This window comes from Indicator indicator, chromosome 13 (genome assembly GCF_027791375.1).
Source record: "Indicator indicator isolate 239-I01 chromosome 13, UM_Iind_1.1, whole genome shotgun sequence".
NCBI lineage: Eukaryota > Metazoa > Chordata > Aves > Piciformes > Indicatoridae > Indicator > Indicator indicator.
The window spans coordinates 12563995-12583181 of record NC_072022.1 but is presented as its reverse complement, the minus strand read 5'-3'; the positions used below and the strand labels follow the sequence as shown (position 1 = coordinate 12583181).

General features: G+C 39.6%; 1 protein-coding gene across 1 annotated transcript in view; it reads right to left on the bottom strand.

The window, feature by feature from the left end:
- Window positions 1–19187, bottom strand: part of LOC128970856 (glypican-5-like) — a 371775-nt gene that overhangs the window by 332507 nt on the left and 20081 nt on the right. The window contains exon 2 of the mRNA XM_054386218.1: window positions 15330–15491. Within this exon, the coding sequence (XP_054242193.1) occupies window positions 15330–15491 (162 nt within the window). The remainder of the gene's footprint in view (window positions 1–15329; window positions 15492–19187) is intronic.

Genomic DNA, 19187 nt, shown 5'->3' with positions numbered 1-19187 from the left:
GTTTTATTGATCTTGAAATAAAATAAAATCACTAAAAATTGCTACAAAACACATCAGTCATAAAACAAGATCAAAAGCAGATCTACAGAAAAGATGCTCAAGGAAAAGACCTTGATAATGGCTTCGGAAATACAAAAAAGCACATCCTTAAATAACGGTTATAGTCTCAAAACTGCTCTGTTCAGACAGATTATGAAATTAGATAAAACTATCTATTGCCTTGAGTGATGACAGGAAAACGAACATTTCATCCTCTACAGAACCAGGAATCTTCAGATAAGGTTTGTCTCTGCCATCACAGGATAAATCACTGCAGGTCTTATGCTGCTGCAATTCACACCAGTTACACCTAGGGTAAGGCAAAAGCCTTTACTCAAGTTACTCTGTCTTCAAGTAGCTAAGAGGAGATTCTGTTTTCAGACAGAGAAAGATAATTAATAAGTTTTAGAAATCTTCATTAGTTCTTTTTGTGTTTTTCTTGAAACTGTACCATCCCTGGGCTTTTATTATCTTTGCTCTTCTTCAGAACGTTATTTCTAGGAACACAGTAGGCAGGCATGTAGGTGAGTATTCCTTTTCATATAGTTTTTTTTTCCTGTGTCTTATTTGTCCTTGAATTCTTAGGTATTTCTTTTTGCAATACCAAAATCATTGTTAAGGCTAAAGTTGTCTCAAATGTACTGAGTATACTTGGAAAAACAGGGGAGGAGGAAGCTTTGTGAATACTAAACAAAAAGATGACAAAAAAACCCTCATATCTTATTAGAAAGCATTTAGATTACAAAGCAAGAAATTAAAAAAAAAATCTGATTTAAGCCACTGCAACGACAGTTCCTATTCTCCAACTGACAATGTACCTGACTTATTAAAAAAACTCCACTCTGAAGTTAACAGCACACTCAGAAGAAATGGTAGCTTTGTTCTATCAAATGCTAATTCACATGGCATCAGTTAAGGACTGGAAGAAAGAATGACTGAATCTCAACATACACACACACATAGAGGTCCCTGCCAGCAGGCCAGATTGCAAACAGGCTGATTCTACTTGAACCAATGCCCACAGCTCTCAGAATTACACAAGGAAAGTATCAGAACTAAGAAAGTTTGTGGTGTTTGGCTGGATTAGTCTGACCTCAGGTGTGTTATTGTAGCCATAAATGTCTCAAAATAAATTTGGTATAAACAGTAATACCTTTGCTGTAAGGATGGAAAACTGAGGATATTGGTAAATGAACGATTAATAGGGATGGATAGCATCTGTTATGAGACGAATTAATAGAGTTGGATGGAGAGGGGAGGGGAGCTGGAAGGGAGTACTTCTAGGCAGACACAGAAGTCTGAAGGACTCTGATCAAAAAATTATCTGTTTTTCTTCCCAACTATATTGGGAAATACAGTGACACAAAGAATCTCATCTCAGATCATCTGCAGAATTTACTCTGTGCCTTTGACTATCTAAATATTACACCACTTTTTAAACTTTGCTACAAAGAGAATCAGTAAGAATAAGGCAGGTGTGCTTGATCACCACAGTCAGAGTTTGCATGGTGGTGGTAAAACAATATTTTAGCTGCTATACTGAGTATGTAAGTTATAATGTCAAAACATCACAAGAATACTTTGTTTTCAACAAAAAAATGACTACATTGGATTTTGGTTCTTTATACATTTAGCTCCTCTGCCAGTTTCTGTCTCCATAAATTGTATTATTAAATACAAATGAGTAGGAGCTTTTGCCTGCCTTTGTGTGTGTGTGTGTGTGTGTATATATATATATATATATATATTTAAAATTTCAGTACTGGTATCTCTCATGATTTCTTGGCACTTTCTGACTTCCCACCACTCCCCAGCAGGAGCAAATGAATGACCTTTCTCAGAGGAATCCATTTTTGTGAGCTGCTTTGCAGGTTGCCAGGAGGAGGTTTTGCAGTAATGAGTTCAGCTGGCTCACACCACTGTGGTTCACTTGCTTGCCACTTAACAATGTATTCCATGGCACATCCCAATAAAGTAATCTTCACTTGGGAAACAGAAGCCTCTCCTTTTCTTTGGCACTGTAATTTAAAAACTTGAGTTTCATTCTATCCTTGGATCTGGGGTCCAAGCTCAATTAAATCAGTGGAAAGATTATCAGGGTTTTTAAATTGCTTTTGATAGCACACTATATTTTTACAGAAAGGCTCTATTCCTGTGTACAGCCTTCTGTTTACAGTGAATATCATTAAACTTAACAAAAGCAGTAACAGCAAGGGTGAAGAAATTACATCTCCTACAAGCACACATCTTTTAGATTGTTGTAGGGAAGAATTTAAAGGAATCTCTCCCAAGAAATTGACAGCACAAATTTAAAAGTTACACAGCGGCAAAATAGTTATGCCAAAAAGCACAAGACCTGTTAAAGTTCTTCTTTCTAATAAGAATCATTAAGATTTACATCAGTCCTTCCACTCCAAATGTAAACATATGCAGAGGTCCTCACTTTTAGCATGATACAACAAAGACAAAAGTCATATTACAGGAAAAAGAGGAAAGCAAATATCTCAAACCTTTCCCTTTCAAATTAAAGAATCAGAGCAGATGCAGTTACCCTCAGCAGAACAAGGCTGTTGGAGCCTCTAAAATCTGATCCAAATCACCCTTTGATAGCTGTGAATAGGCCTACAACACTGAAACAAGGATTTAGGAGGATGCGAGGAAGACATGACCCATAAATTTCATACTTCCAGGTGCCATCCTCACATTGTTGCTCAAGTTTGCAGATATTTCAAAGTTTTTGTGACTGCCAAGGCAACCATGAATCCATTTATGTGAAAACAAAACAAAAAAAAAGAGGTCCCAGAGTCTCCAGGGTCAGGAGTTTTTAGAAACAACGTAGAATGTGTGATGCAGTGGTGTAATACAGATGAAAGGAATAGTATCTCATTCCAAGCTACCACTTGCCACTGACTCAAAATAAGGCATTCTTATCCTAGAACACAAACACACAGATTAGGAATGAAGTGGTTTGAGTTCACACTCTAAGCAAACTACAGGTCAGCCAAGCTCAAATTCCCCTTGAGCTCTGCTCTCCCATCACACAACTATACAAACTTCATTTCAACATGATCTGGCAAAGCTTTCTAATTACACAAGAGTCATGTGTTTGTGCACATGCTTTCAATGTGTCTTACTGAAACACCTACACTTGGCCCTAAGAAGAACCTGAAATGCCAACTAGCAGCTAACATGGCCACAGTAGCAACTCAGTCCTCCATTCAGCCAGTAAATTTGACAGAGAAAGCAGGCAGAAAAATCCCTCCTTTCAATAGAAATGGCACTGGTGGGATAGAAGCTGTCTTACAGAAAATTATCAGTAGCATTGAGATTGACACCATGAAGCATTTGAAGAACCATTAGAGAGTCAATGGGAGGTTGCTAGGTAACAGCACCAGCTAACCAGTTCAGTGGCATCAAGTGACAGGACAAGGGGCAATGGACACAAACTGGAACACAGAAGGTTCCATGTAAACAGAAGGAAAACCTTCTTCACTTAGAGTGGCGGAGCACTGGAACAGGCTACCCAGAGAGGCTGTGGAGTCTCTATCTCTGGAGGCATTCCAAATCCACCTGGATGTGTTACTGAGGATTTACTCTGGGTGATCCTGCTCTAGCAGTGGAGTTGGATTAAATGATCTTCAGAGGTCCCCTCCAACCCCTACCATTTTGTGTGATTCTGCAATTTCCCAAATAAAATGGATAGGAAGTATGCAGCAGATTTTATATTTATTATATTATATTACAGTGATAACTACAGATCCAGTACTTTGCTAGGATGTAGGGTTTACTTCATAAACTAGCAAACAAGAGGCATAATGCAGTAGCTACAATTCCAAAATATTTAGGCTCCAGCTGCATGGCTCAAAGTGCAGAAATGCAATCCAAACAGATGTCTGTGAAGACACAGGAGGAGGAATCCAGGCTAACTTCAAATCTGATGTATTGCACATATCACTTCACACAGATATTTTTGTAGACAGATGATGAACAGCCATTTCAACAGAAGGTCAGATGGAAGAGTAAGTTTTAATGAGAATCATGTTCACATACCATGGATTTCTCCAGATCTCTCTACATGATTATAGCACAGCTGTCTACTTTCACATTATTTGATCTCAACATCCTGATGGATTCAGCTTCTCTCACACAGCAGCATACACAGGACTGGCCCAAGTACTGCTTCAAAAGCACCTTTGATAGCCATGCCATGGGGAGGAGGGGAGAAGGCAGAAAGAGGTGGTTCAGCTGTTCTGCCATTCAGTCATCTGATTGCAAATCGGTGATCCTAAACTAGTGCCAGAGCAACCAGTAAGTACAAGGCTAACATTCAATGAGGCATTCCCTGCCTCTGCATACATTCTTTTGCCTCTCTTCAAGACAAGCACCTGAGCGAAAAGCATAAAGGACAAAAAGAGAAAACTTAAGTAATAAAAAGGTGAAAAATAATTATCTGTGTATTTGTCCATTTGTGCTGTGAGGAGCTGAAACATGCAAGCATAGAATTACAAAACAAATAAGCAGTTTTCCTCTCATTACTTCCGAAGTTTGCAACAATTCTAAACGTTTTGAAAATATGTTATCTGAAAGTAAACACTCCCATCAATAAATTCAATTAAAATAAGGTACACCTCTTTATAAAATATCCTCAGAGACCATTTGCTTCAATCACAATGCCCTCCACCGATGGGCAACCTAGAAGGCCATGATGTTCTAGAGTAACCAGCCATCTTTTGAATGAGGATGAAGCACAGAAAATTTTAAATCTTATCTAAAAATCCCAGCATTACAAATATGCCTGTAAACACCAAGACTGCTATCCATTCCCTTACAGCAAGAAAAAAAAGTGATTTTGTTGCTTTCACATCCTCCATCTCTCTCTATCCCTCTGTCTCTCATGTTACCATAGCTCTGTAATCTTCCCTGGACTGGCGTGGTTTTCTTAGGGCTTTATATACAGCACAGTGAAGTCCTAGCCCATAAACAAAATACTACATGACAGCAACAAGTAATTTTCTGCTAATAACTGGAAGGCAAAAAACCCACTTATCCTCTCTTTTTACACCTATTCAAACCTAACAGTTTAGACCCATAATGCATTGCTGAAAGGTATATGTACAAACTACTCTAAAAGGAATACATCTGCAGAACAGATTAATTCGTTTTCCTGGGGGAAAAAATGCATTCAGAAGAATCTACAAAATTCCACACCATCATCCTAAAATAAGGTAAGGAAATATTAAGTGTACTTTCTAATGCCAGTCAACCTAAAAAAGTTTATTTTATTTTCTGAGTAAAACTCCTTTCATCCATTGAGTGTCTACAGCTGGCAGAAGAGAGCACGCTGCAAACTGAAACGCCACCCTATCATTACCAGGGTATGGAGCTGAGGTTTGAATATATCTTTTTTTTTCTCCTGAATACATTCCTGCTTGGAGACATCTGCTCTCTTAAGTTTGTCAGTCTCACTCAAAGGTTTTCTTTTGAAGTCTGAACATGCAGTGGTGAGAATGAAGGAAGGATTTCCTGTGAATCAGTCTTTTTGCATTAGGTTATCTCCAATGCTTTTTCAATCCTGTTTTTATCGAATTGCCCAACAGTTTCAATGTTACAGTACTTTAAACTCTTGCAAAAATCTTTCATATTTTCAAACTCATGATAAAACAACAAAAGGAAGTTTAAACAATGAATCATCTTTGGTAGAAACAGATGTGTGATTAAAAGATGAATTGTCACGGAAATCACCACCACCATCCTCTTAAATTGAAGGCCAGTCATTGGTCCTCTATTTTCACTCTGAGAAAACTTTGTGCAGTAACTACCTTCATACACTTACACTCCTATTCAAAAAGCTTGTCAGAACACACACATTGCTTCACCCATGTTTTTCACAGACCAACTGAGGCAAGGGGATCTTGGAGCTGAGCAGCCTGAGAACAACTGTGTTTATTACTGAGCTACTCAGCCAGCAGCAGTCACTGGGAAGTGGGACTTCATATAATTTGAGACTGAAAAGTAATGCAACCTGTACACAAACGCCCTGTCAGAACAAAAGTACAATAGAGAAAGCAAGCCACCCACCTTCTAGCCCACAGCAAAGAGGCCACTGCAATTTCACAACCCAGTTGTGAATAAAACATGTAACTGCAGAAGAAAGAAGATTCCAGGAACACTGGAAAGATGTTTCCCTCAACAGCAACTATGTTTAAGCCTCTGTAGGGAATCAAAACCGCAGATTTATTCCTCACTCTGCTACGGCAGGTTTTTCTTAATTTTGTTAATTTTTTAGGGGGTTAAGGAGGCTTGTTTGGGTTTTTTTTTGTCGTTGTTTGTTTCTGGGTTCTTATTTGTTGGTTGGTTTTGCTTATTTTTCTTTTAAGAAATGAACATACTCTCCACCTATCTCTACATTCTCTTTTTATCTGGACTAATTTATCATTGGACTACACTTCCACCACGGTTTTATACTCTGGAGATACAGTCAACAGCTTGACAAAGCACTGGAAATAACAAAGAGGAACAAAAAGATAATTATGATAACAGGTGAAATATGGATACAGAGATACAGGATGACCAAACATACGATGCATGTGTTCATTAGATTTCTTGCTCTGACACCAATATGCCATACCCACATTGCATGAACTGTTATAAATAGATAATGAAGAGACCATCCCTGCCCCAAATTGCTGACATTCTAGGAACCAAATGACAGTCACAGCCATACTCAGGAAGGAAGTCTGCATGGTAGTTATAAAGGCTAAATGGATTATATCTTACCTAGATGATTTGCCGATTCCTTCAAAACGTATTTAATACATATTTCTCTTACATGGAATCACACCATCCTCTCAAAACCTCAGGCCAAGCAATTCTGTAAAATCTGTATTTAATCACTTTTAAAAGTAACAAAGTTATCTACACAGTAACACTTTTGCTTACCAGTCCAAGCACTATGTTTCTGGTAACCAGTCAAAATCTTTGACAGTCATAAGTACATAATGATTACCACCATCAGCTTCTGGCAAAACTGATATTGTCCAGTTAGCCAGTTCTGCATGTTGCATTCTTGAAAAGCAGTTGCACGCTATTTCATAAACCTAACCTGCATACAACAATCAAGTACTCTTACAGCAGTGAGTACTCCTACAACTACTCACTGTGCTAGTGAATCCATAGTATCACTGCTGATCACTGATTAATCTAAAGTTATTTCAGTGTAATGAATACAAATTGATAGAAGATTTTTCCCATCTTTAAAGGAGAAATCCACTGTTAACAACATAATCACTAGTTTTAATTATCCTATAAAGGCTTCTGGGGAGAACGTCTTTTTCTTACTAGATACGGTTTGCAAGATAGTGATTTACATTCCATTGCTAGAATTAAATGCTCTTCCTAGGTTTTCATAATATTTTCCACTTGAATTTGCCGCTTTTAAAGCATAAACTCATCAGAATTTTTTGACCTCCATTATTTCCTCCCTTTGATTTTCCCTGTGCTCTTTTGAAGACTCATCATTCCTTCTTCCTGCCGAAATGACAAGGCGCACCAAGGCAGATACATTAACGCAATCAGAAATGCACAGAAATTACAAAGGTCAACATTATTTACATGACTGTAGCAGCCAGGAATGTTCACAAAACACCACGATGACAAGTACTGTAGAGATCCAGGATAAAACATGGTGCCTGCCTCAAAGATGCCAATAAAAGGGGAGGCAAATGACAGCTGATAGATACACATACAGAGGGGAGGAAGGACAAAAAGTGACAAGTGCATGACAAACCTGGTCAGCCTAACAGGCAGTGGATTCAGCATATTTTAGGTTGATCTTTCACAAGTATTTTGTTTAGCATGACCTTAAGGAGAGTTTTAAGAACGACATGTAAAGGATGACAAGGCGCAGAGGATCTTTACAGTGCACGCTTTGCTAACATGAAAAACAGCAGCACATCTGAAGGTGCACCCACCTGAATTTTTATACCAATGAAGAGACTGGCATTACTGGCCTGTGACAGTAACCAGCATTTAAATCGTGAGTCACAGGCGATTTGCAGCATGGGCTACACTGGAAACAAGACGAAAAACAGTTTAGATGCAGGAGGGCAGCACTATCAAGGAAACAGAGAATGGGATCAGGCGTTTGACTAGAGAAATGATATAGGATTCAAATAATCTTAAAATAACAGTGAAGAAAGTGAAAAATACTGGATACCTGATTGTCATAATGTATACTATGGGAGATGAAACAGTATGGAAAAACAAATAATCAAGAAATCTTACAGGACATGAGAGGCTGGGAATGGAAGTCTGTACATATTATGTTTAATATGTGCTGCAGAAATACTTCAAAGGTGAAGGCTTCTTTGTTTTTCCACATTTAACTTTCAGCTTGTATAAAGTACCTTCTTTAAATTATTTATGGTAGCAGATCATCACACCAATTCCGATTTCTATGAACAACATGAGACACCAGGTAAGAAATAGTTTCATTCTCTTGTAATATACAGCACGAAAACGTTGATCTGAATCAAGAAGCTTGACAAAAGCGTACACACAACTTCTGAACAAGTATTATTCCAAAGGATCATGGGCTGCCTTTCAGCCAAAAATGAATGCCTCACACCATTCAAGACATTTAGAGACCGAACACACACAAGCTGCCTCGTGTGTTCAATAATCACCATTCACAAAATAATGTTAATATTTACTCACAGTCCCTGGCCTATCACCAAGATTTTCTTTTCATTTTGTGCTCTGAGAAGATAAAAGGTGAGAGCATTAGGGAATATCACACTCTAAACCTTTTTTTTTTATATTTTGCTGAGAAAAGGACAGCTACAGAATAGAATTTAATGCCGCTTCCCTTGCCCCACATGCAGACAAAGAATGAAGTCTTAGCAAAGTCTTGGCTCTTAAGTCCAGACATGGCAAACAGAAGATAACTAATTCTACTGCCATTAACTATACTTTTAAACAATGAATCTTGAGAATCAAGTGGCACAATGAAATTAGTAGGCAGCATGCTTAAAGCAAACAACCTAATGCAACACTAAATTGCAGTCAGCATGTGGGTGACATTATCAATTTTGTGGTCATAGCCAAAAAAATAACCTAGTGAAAGAGGAATTAATAGACAATGGGTCAAACAACAGATAATTACACCCATAGATGATGGGTGCATCTCAGCCCAGACTCAAAAAGCTCCTGAACCACTGTTCTCCAGGATACAGCAGGGTAACAGGGAAGTGTGTTCACATTTCTGATGTGTTTCCCTGTTTATTTACTGGCCACTGGACAGACTGTGTTTGGTGGCCCTGCAGCCTCAGTCAATGTGACCAGCACCAATGTGCAGCTTGGAGAAACACTTCAGTGGCTGACACTTCATCAATTGAAATTACACCAATGAAGAGAATAAAAGAGGATGGCAGAATCAGAAAACCATCTCCCAACAAGGGTAATGACTCACCAGTATTGCGCATAAGTTTCTTAGTTACACAGACTACTTACCTCAAAGAGATTCTGGCTCTACTACCCTATAGTTCATCCTTCCTTGCCTCCACCCACCAAAAACTGTTTTACAGTGGATTGCAAACCAGAGGAATTCCTTCCTCTGAACTGATGGCATGCCAAGCACATTAGTTACGAACATTCAGATAGTACCAAAATACAAAGGAGAAATCTGAAAGAATTAATGCAAAATACCTCCTTCCTCATAATACGCTGTCTGAAACACTGACCTGGACCACAATTAGGGCGAAGTAGCCCAACCGTGCCAAGAACAGGACAAAATGAGCACCTCTCCCTCTTCTGGTACACTTCAGGGGACTACGGTCAGCCAAAATTCTCTTCCCTTACAAAAGCTCTTGAAATCACTAATACTTTTTTAGAGGAATCAGAAGAGTTTGCAGTTGAACTAAGCTGCATTCTTAGCTCTTGCTATGGTACCTGTCACTTTAAGGAAGACACTTCCCTCCCCTGTGCCTCACTTTATCTGCCTCCAGTACCAGTACACCCACAACAGAATCCTTTCCAAAAGCATTTAAGATCTACTGACAGAATGTACCCTACAAAGGACTGTGTTTATATTTTAACAGACAACAGCAGGAGCAAAAAAAAAAAAAAAAAAAAAAAAAAGTTGTTTGTCATATGGATCTCCTGGACAGTCTTCTCCCACCTTGAGCCCCACACAAGACAGAGCAACAGTCCATGCTCACGCAATTCACACATGCAAGGCTATAGCTCAAAAGGAGTGTTCTACCTCTCTTGGACTGCATGCATAAAACAGGCTTTCTCCCCAGACAGAAAACAAAGATTGTTTAGTACACTAGGCGAGGAATTAATAGCATACAGGGGGTGGACAAAAATACTCAAATGAAGCCTCTCTCTCTCCTATCTCTCTCTCTGTAGGGAGTCATTTTTGCACTGAGCCAAAACCAAATCATACATCTTGGCCAGCTTTCAGCTCGAAGGTCAGCAGAGTACAAAAATCTGCTTAGTGAGGTTATACAAGTGGAAAGGGGTGGGTAACAATTTGTCTGAATAAAAGACCAAGTCTTACCAGATTACAAAAAGACTATTTAAAGACCAGCACTTCTGCATTTCTATAATCCAGCAACAAATAAAGAAAACCAGAGGCATTGTTGGTGATGGTTGGCAGGGTTCTGTTGGTGATGGTTGGCTTTTTTTAATAGCTCATTGATTTTGGACTGCATCCATCTCCAACACTGTGACTACACTTCATATAGTAATTAACTACAAACCAAACCAGAGCACACTGCTTCAGCCAAGTCTTTTGTTTTCTAAATTTGATTGTACTTCAACAGCATTCATCAGCCACCCCTATTTCAAGCTGATATACTGAAGCTCAGTAAAAAAATAAGTATCAGCAACACTGCAGCTCAGCCAAATTAAAATGGAGAATATTTTTGACTCCATACAGCTCTGAATGCCAGTGGATTGTATTACTTATTTCTGGGATGTTCAGCTCAGTTGATTGCTGGGTCCACTAATGGGCCCAATGGGACCTAAAAAAACCCTACCAACCCTTTCTACTTACCCAAGAGGATGCCAGATCAAAAACTTCGTGCTTAAGGACTTCTTGAATCAACTAGGCATTAACTTACAAGAATTTTACTGACAACCAGGAGTCCTAGTCTCCATCTATGCTATGTCTATGCTCCCCCACTGCCTCCTACCATTCATGTCCTTAACAGTCACCTTCTTGAATCAGATGATAACAGGGCAAAACAATGGCATGTCACTGCAGCTCTGGCTTTTAGAAATACCAGCAAGGAGATTTACCAAAGAATACTTATTTTTAAAACAACTATTGAGCTCAAACAAAGCTTTTCACAGCCTCTCTGATATCTGCTAATTTGGTGAATGAAACATGATGCAGGTTTTTAAGCACCTTGTTCTGCTTCTCTGCAGAGATCATCAGCAGAAAAAATAAATTACCAGTGTTTGGATTCTCATTACCTCAAATTAGACGACAGGAGCAAAGCCAAGCTTTCTGCAGGCCCTTACACAGCACCTGTTAGCACTCCAGAAAGGACACAGAAAAGGGAGGCCAGGTTTTCTCTGCTGTCTGCCCACAACAAAGCTTTCCTGTCAGGCTATTCATACCTCTTCTGACAGCAACTTTCAGCCTGCACACCCACACCACTTTTAATCCACTAACAATGAATCAGTTGCCTTATTTGGAAGTGTTCCTGAGGAGCACAGGGACTGCATGTGGGAACTGGGAGGTAATAGAAGGATGAGTGTCACAAACAACATGTAGTATCACCACAAAGACATAAATCTAAACTAAGACAATACACTTGTTTCAAGCAAACTTAAGAAGGGTTGGGACAAAACCCAGGAAGTTCAAAGGAGAATCTTCTGTTCATCAAAGGGGAAAGAAAGCAGGCTACCAAATGCAAGCATCCTGTGTGACTATTCCTTAAACAGTTCTGCTGGGCATTTCAGGCTGCAGTCAGAGGAACAAAGAAAAATGGGCACAATCTTGGACAGACCAAAGTGATCCACTACAGAACACATCCACAAAGCCACTTGTGAAGAACCAAAGGGTGACATACTAGGATCACTACAACAGGTACCATCTCTCCTGTTATGCTGCTCCTGTTACAGTTTGGTACACATACACACCTCATCCACATACTCCATTTTGCTATTTGGAGCAGAGTGTCATTAACACTGCATCTGTAGAGTGGCTAGTACTATGGTTATGACTTTTAGGCTACACCATAGACCAAAACATTAAGAGAAAGTGAAAGTAGCAGCTTTCCATGACACCCTCCCCCACAGTGCCCCATTACATTCAACATACCAAACACCCAGATGACTTTGTGACAATTTGTGATTTTGCAGCAGCTGATTCTGATGACATTTCCCAAGCAGCCAGCTGGTCCTTTCACTCCTGCCCCTCTCCCTTTCTCCTGTCCTGCTCCTAATGGGGACAGCATTTTACAGCCTGCAGCTGATGCCAATATACCTCTACTTGCTCAAATCAGGTGTAACAGAAACAGCATTAGAGACAGCAGTTCAAGCAAAAACCAGCCATGCAGAAGCTTGATTTATTAAGTGTCTGAGCAAGAACTGAGCTGCTAATATTGAAAACTTTGAGGGCAGAAAATAGCAGAGTTGAACCACAATGCTTAGGCTGTCCATATGTACAGCTTGGGCATTAGCCCAAATATAACAAGCCTGCTCACAGCTGCAGTATATTGGATCAGGTCTTACAGACTAATAATTTTGCATAACTAAATCCAGCACCTGTGAAAATTGTCTTATTTCAGCTGTGGGCAATGCTACTTAAATAACATTTTCAATTTCAAAAAGAAAAACAAAACAAAAAACCCAACAACAATCTCTTCAAATCTAAAATTTTCCACAGTCAGCTGCAGTACACAGGCCATGCAGAGGGAATATTTAACTAAACCCATATCAAAACTCCTACTCACATGAGAAATCTCCTTCCTCTTAATACCTGTGGTATCTAATTGCAGGTCCTCAGAATTGTCTTTTGAAAGAATGTAAGGAGATGATAACTTCCAAAAAAAAAAAAAAAAACCTACCAAACTAAAACACTGTGTGTCCTACTCCAAAAGAGTTGCTCACTTTTCCCACTCAAATTTAATGCCCACAACTATGTTCCCAAAGCTGGACTCCTGAAAGTAGATTTCTTATACTGCATTAGTCTTGAAAATTATTTCCTCAGTATTGGCATAGTATTAAAAGTATTGTCTGCTAAATGTGCATAAAAAGCAGCAGACTTCTTTTCCTCAACAGTAGGCAGCATGGCTTACTGCTGCTTTGCTTTGACTATAGTAACAGTACTAGAAATATGAATAAATTGTTATTTTTCTAGCAAGTCTGAGCCATTTCTCACTGCTGCAAGAAACATGAAATCTGAAAGGCACCTGACAGCTTCTAGAATAAGAGTATTTCTTTCGTCAGACTTAAATATGCTTTCTGCACGCTCACACTTTATCATTCAAAATAGCAACAGACGAAAAAGGACAGGAGTTCATTCAATGCAAAAATCTTTCCTCTCAGTAAATGTCTCCCACAGTACTACTCTTAGCAACAGAATGTTTATACAGCACAAGATAAAGGGAGAGGCTTTTCACTGATACCTGGGACAAAAGGAAAGAAAACAAAAGCAGCTCCTGATGCAAAAGAGGAAAGTTACATTTTTCAAGTGTTCCCACCTAACGTGGACAGAAAGCCAACCATAACAAGTTACAACAAACAGCCTATTTACACTACTTACTATTTACCCACTTCCAGAAAATGCTTGTAAATTTAAACTGTGTGAAATGTCTAACTGCTTCTTTCATTCCATCAAAAGGCTTCATCAGCAATGGACAATAAAGCTGCTGGCTTGACCTAAAGGGGCTGGTAGGTTAATCTATTCTGACCTTATCTTTATTCAATCACGATACTGAAAGATTGCTTGAATAACTTACCAGCATTTAACAATGCCAGCAGTCACCCTTTTACTACACTGCTCTTCCAAAGTGCCCTCCAACCAATTTTTTTAATCATGGGGAATATTAAAAATTTCCAAAAATTAATTGCAAAATAAATCAAAATGCCATTTCTCACTCCTCAGTACAAAACAGAAAGAAAAGTAAAAGACCAAAAGCAGAAAAAAACCCAAATTATCTTGCCCTTGCATGTCTCTATCAGACTTCCACCATCACTTATTGTCAGTTTTAGATAACATGCTATCTCTTATTAACTGTCAATCACATCTTTTATTTATAGCATTTTCTCTCAAATGGAAGAAACCAGACAAACAAGCTACTACTTGATAAAACCTGCCTTGTAACAATAGGCTCAATCATACAGTCCCTAACACATTGTATTTTAGCAACTACGGGCTTGTTTTCAAAACCCCTTCCACGTGGGTGCTCAACACACTAAACATTGCAAAGCAACAAGTTAAAATTAAGCACATAATAGACCTACAGAAGTCAGTAAGCTGGATTCATCACTCATTGATTTAATCACTCAGCTCTCATATATTTAAAGTTCACAGCCTATGCTTAACTACTCTTAAGGAGAAAAGTCTCCAGTGCTAAACATTGTATAGTGCATGATCCTGCACAAGCACTTCCTTTTCTTTAGTAGTACAATAACCACCTGTGTGAAGAAATTGAATATCAACCTGTTAGAGCAAGGTAGCTTGGAGAACTGCAAGAGTTATAAGAATACTTTCAGCACAGGTTCCTTCATACATTCAGATTTAACTCTGTGGCTGTAACGCTTGAAAATGGATCACTCTTCATGGGACCTGCCAGGTAGCAAAGCATTTTGACATAAAAAGAAAGCTGTATATTCATTTGACTTGTTGGTTAGAGCAATTATTTTTTAGCATAAGCAAAAATACATTTTCATTTAACTTTATAGACCTGTAAATGGTTTGGCAACACAAGATAACATCACAAAAAAAAAAAAAGGCACAAACAATTGTAAGGCACCTAAATGACTTGAAAGAATTCCATGCCAATCTCTTTTTAAATGATTCTGGGAGCAAGGTCTAAGCTTAAATCTATTCCTAATTAGATTTAGGCAGATGCTTAAAATACCAGTCAAGATTAAGTTCCACCACCTTCTTCCAAAAGCAGGATCAAAGAACAAGGAAGTAAAACATAAGTCAGTGACTATAGCATGCAATGCAAGAGAAATAAAAAACAAAGGAAAGAGCTTTTCCTTTTGATTGCAGAGAGTACTTTTATAAACTACTGATGGGACTGCAGCACCTCAAACGTTCCTACCTTGAAACGCTGTGATATGACCAACAATCATGTACTTCAGCTCAAAGTTCAGTGTCTGGATACTTTGAGTCCTCTCCCTTCGAACAGCTGCCTGGTAGCTTTCTTCCATTTTTTTGGTGCAACACGTTGGTGCTCTGTGTTGACAGATCTGCAAATCTGACTCTTAAAGCAAGGAAGAAAACACAATAATTAGAAAACCTTTCAGCTTACTTCATAAAAATAAATATTGCTTCTTAATGTCAAAAGAACCTTCATGTTTAAAATTTTGAAACAAAACACAACCCATAAGGAATAACATTGTAAAACTCAGTGTCAGTGTCTCAAAGACACTAATTTATGACTGTTTCACCTATATTGGATAGCATCACATAATCTGCTGCTACCTTATTTTACATTGTTAAAAGCATTAGGCACCAAATCCTCTATATAAAGTCAAAGGCACAGCAGAACCACTGAGCATGCACATTCAAGGGGGCAACATTTCCACTGCAGACCTTGTGCTAAGGGCATCACAACTTTAACACCTGAGTAAACGACATGCCTCAAATTAGAAGCCAATATTCACATGTGCAGAGACTCAAGGAACAACCTATTCACCTCTCACACTACAGGAAGCCTCTCAAAAATCTTTAAACTTCTAAGCCACTAATCCCCAAAAAAACCTCTAAAACACAAAAAGGGAATTTGAGTTTTCTAAATCTATGGTAGCTGGAATGGTCAATTCTCCCTTTTTTTCTCTCTAGCTTTAACATGTTTAGCTCCTTTCTGAACAAGATACCAAAACAAGTATCAATAGTCATCACTGAAATAACTGACTTCTGCAACAAGCTGAGTTCAGCTGTTCATCCAGAGGTAAGGCATTGACTCCACAGGGGCATCCAGAGCTACCTACAACCACAGAGAAGGCAGAGACTGCTATTTATATTTCTAGGCTTATAAAAATTGAGTATTCACCCAAATCAAAAGGAACTGATTTTAAGTGTAGTAGATCTCCATCGATTTAACAGTAACCTTGAAAATGTGGAGCTTCCCTATGTGTGATGTAAAGGCACTGAAATCACTTCAACCTCACAACTACAGAGAAAGTTGAAAGTTAATTAAAAACTTGATTTTTGTGAAATATTGGTGGGGGATAAAGGAGGGTGCAGGTTTATGTGGTTTATTTCTGGTTTGGTTTTTGTGGTTTGGTCTGGGTTTTGTGTTCTGTTTTAGTTTTTGTGTTCGGGTTTTTTTATCATTCCATCTTTGTATGGATTTTGGCAGGTTTGTTGTCCTTGCTTAGGAAACCTACATCACACAAATTGGGACAGACACTCAGGGTCCATTTGCTCTGCCACATGGGGTCTCCAGGTGCCAGAAAGTTCTGGAATGCAGGTGTTACAGAGTACGATAAATACATCCTGGTGCAGAAACTTTAAGAAAGGGAGGAGAAAAAATACAAGGGACTGTTGAGTAAAACAAATCCCAAACCAAAGCATGCATAAAAAAATACTAGAGCCAAAACAGTCACAGAATATTAAAAAGCAGGTATTTCCAATGCAATTTCTCAGTAAAACAAGACCATCCCAGCAGGAAGCCCCACACCAGTGTTTTTCAGATGTTTCCTTCTTTCTACCTCATGGTGGAAACAGAGGTCCTGAAAAAAAGGACCCACAAATGCCCACATCCATCCTCATCCCTCAGGCTCTAGGGAAGGAGATCCCCTTTCCCAGGAAGGATGACACTGCACTGAGGGCTGAGCTTCTTGTTCCCACCCATGTTTGAACACCATTTAATACCTGACGGAACATGGCAGCAGCCCAGCAAGAGGTTAGGCCCAAAGCAGCGGTGAGGCACTGGCACCCTCCCTGCCATTGTGGCTGGAGCTAGCCTGTCCCCACGCCACCTCCCCAGGGCAGCCTGCCACCCCTGTAGGCCCCAAGGGATCTCTGGTTTTAAATCACTGTGAACACTGCTGGCAGTGCCTCCCCACACAGCCACAGCAGGACTAGAAGGCATGAATGCACGGAGACAGCCCTGATTCTCAAGAAAAGCCCCCATTCCTCCAGAGCATTTCATCCACACCACCATGAAGCACCCAGACCAGGCCTTGGAATAGAAATATCGGTGAGAAATTACGCTGCATTAATCCTCATCTTTTGGCCTTAACACATACAGCTGACAATGACGAAAAACAAGAGTGTACAAGGATGCACACTGAAAAATCAGGAGAGAAGCATCCAGTCAACCAGGCTTTGCTCAGGGTCAGCTCCATGTCAGCTCACTGAGGGAGCTCACGCAGGGAGGAGCTTCTGTAAATCTTCCTTGCAAGGAAAAAGCACACAAACCAACCAACCAAACAAACATAAAACCAAACTAGTTGAACCTGAACTTGATTTGAAAACATTGCTTCCAGTTTACAACAATTCTCATTTGAAAGGGCAGCTAATTGACATCAAAATGGTCAAAACCGAAGTGAAATATTTCAATTTACCTATATTTTTATATCAGTTCACAAACAGTTGTCATAGACTGGTTGGCTCACTCTACAGGTAAATTTGTTTCTTGCTTCAATATAATGTCAAAACCAGGAAAAAACAACTCTGCTCACTCTAATCTGAAGTCCCAAACCCTGCTGAAAGCCCCTGAGATGGGCTCACCACACACTGGCATAAGCCAGCAGGCTGCTAAAAGCAGCAGCAGGAGGGCTGTGCACTCGTCACTGGCTGGGCACGCTTGCCTGCTCGTGTCTGCCACAGAAAGTTATCCCAGGTTGAAATTAGCTTCTTGGCCAGGCTAATTTTAACTTGGATTGGTTCCCTGATTCAGTCCACGCCATGAACATATGTTTGTTCTGTCAGAAGGAACTGGGGGTCGGGGAAGGTCTACTTCTCTGAGCTGGCACCACCTAGCCTATGTGAAGTTATACCACAGTCTTCTGAGCAACTAAGTCAGTTTGCAAATAGGCTCAGAGAAACTAGCAGCTCAGCACTACAGATGATGAGTAACATTTACAACTCCTCTGCTCAGATGCCTTTCTCCTTACAGCAGCCCTCTGAATTTTTGTTTGATAGGCTTTTGCAAATCTCAGACCTGTATTGAACAGAGGCACTGCAGGAACCTACATCGCCTCCAGAAAGCTTTCAGAAGACTATGGATGTCTCAGCTGGAACTGCACTCTTGGGATTCCCCACCCATATATCTCCTCTGGTGAATACTCCAGAAGCCTGAAGATTAGTTTTTGTTGGTCAGGAGCCAAAATGATGCTGAAGGCACTCTTAAATAGAAGCAGCACTAAGCCCCTGACAGTTAAGGAGCCTGATGTAAAACACAGAGCATTAGAAGACCAGCAAAGAGCAAGCCCCACTCCCCTAGCAGTAATCTCAGGTCAGGAGGACTGTCATGCACAGAGCATGGCAATTTCACTTGCTTCAGTGCTAGCCTGCAGGGATCACTTTTAAGTCCATTATAGAAACCTAATAAAAGCTTTCTTATTATATATGCCTGGGTGCTGAGATTAAATTAGAGCTGATTAGTAACATCTTGAAGTCCTTAATAATTCTGACACTAAGTTTAGTTTAACTTGTCTCTTTTACCTTAATGTAAAATACATTCTCCAACAGAAAAAATGGGGAGGAACAGAGTGACCCAGCAGTGACCAAGCAGCACGCAGAATGAACACTGCTGAAATGCAGGCTCAGCACCACACCTCTCACCCCAGAGAGAGACAGCATCCCATGGTGCTGCAGCAATCACCTCCTCCCAGCATGGGCACTGCCAATCAGGAGACAATATTAAGGAAAAGATCCTCCTTGAAGTTTAGGAACAAAGCCATTCTGTAATCAGAGAAAAAGCACCATTTGTGAACAAGAGAAGAAA